Source organism: Bos grunniens, chromosome 23 (assembly GCF_055505025.1).
Source record: "Bos grunniens cultivar Pamir isolate PY7600 chromosome 23, Bosgru_T2T1.0, whole genome shotgun sequence".
Lineage (NCBI taxonomy): Eukaryota > Metazoa > Chordata > Mammalia > Artiodactyla > Bovidae > Bos > Bos grunniens.
In genome coordinates, this window is record NC_141187.1 from 22,014,640 (window position 1) to 22,020,783 (window position 6,144).

The 6,144-nt window shown below is 43.4% G+C and overlaps 1 protein-coding gene across 9 annotated transcripts in view; it reads left to right on the plus strand.

The window, feature by feature from the left end:
* Window positions 1–3,429, plus strand: part of LOC147346916 (putative adhesion G protein-coupled receptor F2P) — a 33,234-nt gene extending 29,805 nt beyond the window's left edge. For all 9 annotated transcript variants that reach the window (XM_086370718.1, XM_086370722.1, XM_086370719.1 and 6 more), the window contains 2 exons: window positions 1,141–1,217; window positions 2,398–3,429. In XM_086370718.1, coding sequence (XP_086226844.1) covers window positions 1,141–1,188 — 48 coding nt within the window. In that variant the 3' untranslated portion in view covers window positions 1,189–1,217; window positions 2,398–3,429. The remainder of the gene's footprint in view (window positions 1–1,140; window positions 1,218–2,397) is intronic.
* The last annotated feature ends 2,715 nt before the right edge of the window (window positions 3,430–6,144 follow it).

Consider the following 6,144-nt stretch of genomic DNA (forward strand, 5'->3'; position numbering starts at 1 on the left):
GATTAATCTATGTTCACGTGGTGATAATTCCACCAGCGAGATGATATTTCCAATCCACAACATGTACCTGAAGCACAAGGATAATTTAGACCAGGTGCATCGCAAGGTGGTGATTGTATTGTTGAGAATTTCAGTAGCTAGAAGGAGCTGTTTGAAAATAAGATCATCTGTACCATTTTTTAGATTCCACATATGTGTGTTCATATCTGACATTTGTTTTTCTCTTTCTGACTTACTTCACTCTGTATGACAGTCTCTAGGGATGTAGCTCAGGGAGCTCTCTACTCAGTGCTCTCTGGTGACCGAAATACGAAGGAAATCCGAAAAAGAGGGGATAGATGTATATGTGCAGTTGCTTCACTGTCCTCTACAGTAGAAGCTAATATAATATTGTAAAGCAACTATACTTCAATAAAAGTTAATTTAAAAAGTGGAGCTGTCTGAAGACTAGGGATTACCTGTTTCACTCTCTCCACACCAGTCAACTGCCTTCTCCCCACCTCCGTCTCAAACTAGAGGCTTCCGGAGAAACATCCAAGCCAGGGAGGAAGAGAATCTCTCATACCAGCCTATTCGCATGTTGTCAGTGGTTCTAAAATAAAAAAGGACAGGGATGAGGTGAAGGCAAGAAAGAAACTGCTGTAGGTCACAATTCTACATGTGCTTTTTTAGAAAACTGAGATGGAATCAATTTACAGTATTATGTTAGTTTCAGGTGTACAACATAGTAATTTGATGTTTTTATAGATTATACTCCATTTAAAGTTATTGCAAAAATGATGGCTCTATTCCCCATGCGGTACAGTATATCTTGGCAGCCTATTTATTTTATACGTAGTAGTTTGCACCTCTTAATCCTCTGCTCCTGTTCCACCCCTCTCCCCACTGGTAACTACTAGTGTGTTCTCGATATCTGTGAGTCGGCTTCTTTTTCTGTTTGCTGGTTTGTTTTATTTTTTTTAGATTCCACATATAAGTGATAAGATTCAGTGTTTGTCTTTGTCTGACATGTTTCACTAAGCACGATACTGTGCTTAACGAAATAATTCTCCACGTGCTTTGAATAATTGTGATCTTATTAACGACTGAATAATTGAACAGACTGCTGGTGACAAGTCCACTATCCTTTGTCTTCCTCAGAATGTTTCTTCTGATTTCTCTCGTCACCCCACCAAAGGCCCAAGCTAGTAAGCCAGGCTATACTCCTAACTTGGGAGGTGAGTACACAATGAAGGGGACCCCATATACATGGCCTGTATGTGACATTTCTTGGGGAAAAAAAATCTCAGTTTGATTCATTCTAATCAGAAATGATGTTTTCTTGATTGAAATGATTCTTCTCAGGCAATCTACTCTCACCTAGCTCTGGCTGGAGATATAGTCACACTTCTAATTCTTGGATGTCTGAAATTGTTATTGTCCTTTTAAAACAGTCAGGCTTGTCTGGGGGGGTGCCTGTAAATCAGCCTGAGTCTTTGAGAGGGGAGTGAGCCGAGGGATCCGTGGTCCCAGCTGCTCCCTCTCTCCCTCCTTTTTATACTCCATCCCCAGGATATCCTCCATGATATCAACAACATCCCCACAGTTCTTCCTGTCACCCTCTCTCTTCCCTAGTTTTAAAAGATCAGGGAATTATGATACACACTGTCTGCAGGAGGCCTTGGAGATAATGCAGAAGTTAGTTTTCATTTGCAGGAGGGTCAGAGACAGAGAGAAAGAAAGGGAAGGGAGGCACAGGGGGAGACAGACAGACAGGGACGCTTAGTGACATGGGGTGGCAACTCAGAGATGGAAGAGCAATCAGACATGTGCAGTCAGGACTTCCAATCCTCTGTCTCCGTGTCCCTCTAGAGCGAGAGAGAGAAGACCAGGCAGGGAGATGGAGACGTCTACAGCAGGACCCCTACTTTCACCGTGAGACAAAGAGGTACAGAGAGAGGCTGAGGGATACAGAGAGAGACATGGAGAAATACAGAAAGAAACAGAGAGAGCAACACACACACAGACTCACACAGACACATGTAGAGTGCCAGAAAAAGAATTATAGAAAGAGCCTGCCTCCCTGATCCTAGTACATCAGGGCTCTAGTAGCCAATGTGGCTGAGACCTTCTGCAGCAACCCAGGGCCTCGGTCAAAAGAGAGGTCTTTTCCAAGAGGAAAGGGCGTGGTCCAACTTGGAGACAAACAAGTTCTGTAATAGCTTTTGCAGACAAGAGAACAAAGCTGATTCTTGGATTCCCAAGGGACTTAAAGGGAAGCGACTCTTCATTTGCCAAGGGGGCTCTACCCAAAGGGGCTTCTTGTTCAAGAAAGAGTCGATCCATGATGCAGTTGTCATGATGCTTTTAGATATTGCTGCTTGTATGTTAAAGATGTGATTGTCTGTTCTTGACCAGGTCATGCATTTCAGGAGTAGCAGAGACCCCAGGAGAAATGTCCTCATTCGTGTCTTCTTGCCTCCGAAGAGTATGAAGGAAGCCTCCCTCTTGGTAGTGCTGACAGAGGAGGGCGTGAAGAGAGGATGGAAAGCCCCTCTGTCTAAGCCGTTCTGTGTTGCTGACGTTTTCCCCATCCACTGTCTACATATATATACCATGCTGGGTATCCAACAGTGGACAGCAGAATCCTGGTCTTGCCAGGGTCTCCAGCCTCATCAGGAAGACAGCTCTGGCTTGTCTTGGCAGTGGTGGCCAGGGATGTCACCCAGCTAGATTCTATAGGTGGCTGAGGGAGGGCTTTCATACATAGTCACCAACGTTGGGCCGACTCTAACTAGGTCACTGTTCTTTGGACAAAAGGAATTCAAGGGCCAATATGTTCCACCCCTCCACATTTAAATTGATTGCATGGTCAGCCTAGCGTGGGCTTAGACACAACTTCTTTGGCCGTGAACCAAGCAAAAAGCATAGAGCTTTTGAACCAGAAAGGTGTTTAAGTTAAGGAGACTGAAGGCTGGAGTGATAAGTAACAGCTAATAGAGATTTGAGCCAGAGGTAAAAACCCAAGTCTGTTGATTCCTAGCCCTGGACTTTGTCCTCAAGAGCACGGAGCCACCGAGGGTCTCTCTGTCTACTCTGACTATGTAAGAGGTGCTTGCGTGCTAAGTTGCTTCAGTGGTGTCTGACTCTTTGTCACCCTGTGGACTGTAGCCTGCCAGGCTCCTCTGTCCATGGGCTTCTCCAGGCAAGAATACTGGAGTGAGTTTCCATGCCCTTCTCCAGGGGATCTTCAAGACCCAGGAATTGAACGCACGTCTCCTATGTCTCCTGCATTGGCAGGTGGGTTCTTCACTACTAGCGCCACCTGGGAAGCCCATGTAAGATGAACCCCCACAAACAATCTGGTGTTTTGAAACCTGGGATGAGAAAGGAGAAATATTGTATTTCAAGTAGAGAGCTACTGATTTTCTTACCTTGTATGTAAACAAATTCAACATTCAAACCAGGAGCCACCTGATAATAGAACAGTATTACAGATAAAAATCCTTCTGGAAAAAAAAAAAAAAAGGTCCTTTTTAAAGCAAGCACACAGTCAGACGCAGCAGGAAAAAAAAATTAGTGGATAAAGGGCAAGGGGCAATGAGTGGCCCTTACTTATCTCCCCAGGAAGTCAGTAGTGGGACTTTGCTGGTGGTCCAGTGGTTAAGAGTCCAAGCTCCCGATGCAGGGGGCCTGAGGTTTGATCCCTGGTCAGGGAACTAGATCCCACATGCTGCAACTAAGAGCCCACATCCTGAAACTAAGACCCTGAACAGCCAAATAAATAAATAAGTTTTTAAAGTTATAGACAAAAGAAGCCAGTATTAATGATGTTACATTACAAATGGAAAAGGGCGACTCACTTTGTGAATGAGGGGTGTCATTTTTTTTTTAACCACAGAAACTGTAGTAAAACTTTTTTATTCTCTCTCTCTCTCTTTTTTTTTTTTTTACTATAGAAAATTTCCTGTAAATAGGAATGTTTAAGAAAGCAAAAATATAATAATCAGAAGGTAGAAAAATATACCAACCGGGAGAATGAGTCATCTTCTAAGTGGTGTTGTTCATCTTAGGACAACAATTGCACCCTTTGCAAATGAGGTCAGAAAGAAGCTTTAATTTGGCATTTCCCAGTGTCTCTGTAGGGTCTCTTCAAGGGAGGAGAATGGAGCAGACACAGTCCTGGTTTTCCCAATGCAGAGATTTCCGTATGAAGAAAGGTCACTTACCCCAAATCAACATATTGAAGGAAGGATGCAATGTCATGGAGCTAGATGGTTTTAAGATTTATAATTCTGGAAAAAACTTTAGAAAAGACTGAGTCCAAGTGCCTCCATTTGCAGATGGAAAGTCTGAACATAAGAGAGAAGGGTTGCGAGACAGAGAGAGGGAGAGGCTGGCCTTTCATCTGTATTGTGCGTTTGGCAACCACATCTCATGTGAAAGCACACTCTGCTCCGATGTACTCACTCCCTAAGAGAGGAGGTGCGAAAGACTCTATCTTGGGGTTATTATTCATTAAGAAAGCCTCATGGAGGACTTCCCTGGTGGTCCAGTGGTTAAGACTCAGCGCTGCCAACGCAGGGGGTGAAGGTCAGACCCCTGGTAGGGAAACTAAGGTCCCGCCTGCTGTGTGGTGTGACCTAAAGATAAAAAATAATTAAATAAAGTCTCGTGGATGCTAACAGAGAAGCCCCACCATCATTTGACGATCTCTTGGAGAAGTCCACCCTCCCTCTTGTGGCCCACACAAGTCTTCAGTCTGTCCCATCCTGAAAGGTGACAAAGAACTGCATGGATCAGGCTGACCATGGAAGACCCAGGGTGGAGATACGTGGCACGCCCCGTTCTCACCTCACCAAGGAAGTGACTTGGCCAGGTGGCTCAAGGAGAAACTGGTCCAGATTCTTGGGCAAAGCACTTAGTACTTGATAATCCTTGGGACAGTTATTTAAATTCCTGGAACTTTGATTTTCCCAACCAGAAATTGAGAATAATGGAGCTTACCCTCTAGGGCTATTGGAAAGATTAAATGAACAAATGTAGATAAAATACTGAGAATAGTACTTGGCAAATAATAATTGGCATTAAAATATAAGCTGTTTGTATTAGAGTCCCTATGAATTCATGTATGTGCAACACACGCACAAACAGCAAACAGCCATGATCTTTTGCATGAGTGTGGATGAGACACTCTCATAGGAGTTGGTTCATTGGCATCTAATTTCTTCTCTTTTTAAAGAAAATTTTTTGGCCGTGAAGCATGTGGGATCTCAGTTCTCTGATCAAGAATCAAACCTGTGCCCGCTGCTTCAGAAATGTGGACCACCAGGGAAGTCTTGGTTCACTGGCATCTAAATGAAAGTGTTGAGCATGGGATTCAGTTTCTTTCATCAGGGTGACCAGCCAGCAAAATCTACTGAAGGATCTTTTCATTCAGTGTTTAAAGAATTGTGATACTTGGTATCCTGCCCTGGAAAGAGTATATTTCAGAGACTATATACATATCCAGGGCTTTCTGTGTCTGAACTGTGCATCACTTTTTGCCTTCCCTGTAAAGCCTTCCCTAATCAGTCAACCAGAAGTGCTGATTCTCTCCACTGATTTCTTGCAATATGTATATCTGGGCCATTCACTGTTGAGTCAGTATTTATTGTATAGTATTATTTACTTTTAGCTTTCTTGTGTGCATGTATTTTCTTTCCCAGATAAGACCATAAACCTTTGGAGACAGATTTACCCTTGTTACTCAATAAGTCACTTGTTTTGTATGTCCAAAGAGCAGAATGAAGTGCTTTGTACATAGAATGTTTAATAAAGTCCTCTGATTACACAACCAAAAGTTTGATGATACTGATTTTTCAAAATTTCCAAATGACACAGTACTTAACTAATGACCTAAATGGGATGACCTATTTCTACAGGCATCGTCTCCCTGAGCCTCTTGAGTACAACAGACATAGCAAAACTCCTCTCACTTATTTCTTCTTCATGTCTACATCTCCCCTGGTAATAGTCAAATGAAAGTTTGCAGCAGTCATATGGAGGAGCCAGGAAGGTAGATTAATGGGAGGGGCTAGAATTGGGAGGTGTGGGACCATTTGGGGGTGACAAGGACAATCCACCTGGCCACCCTGTCCCAAGTCAGACCAAGGGAAGTTTCCC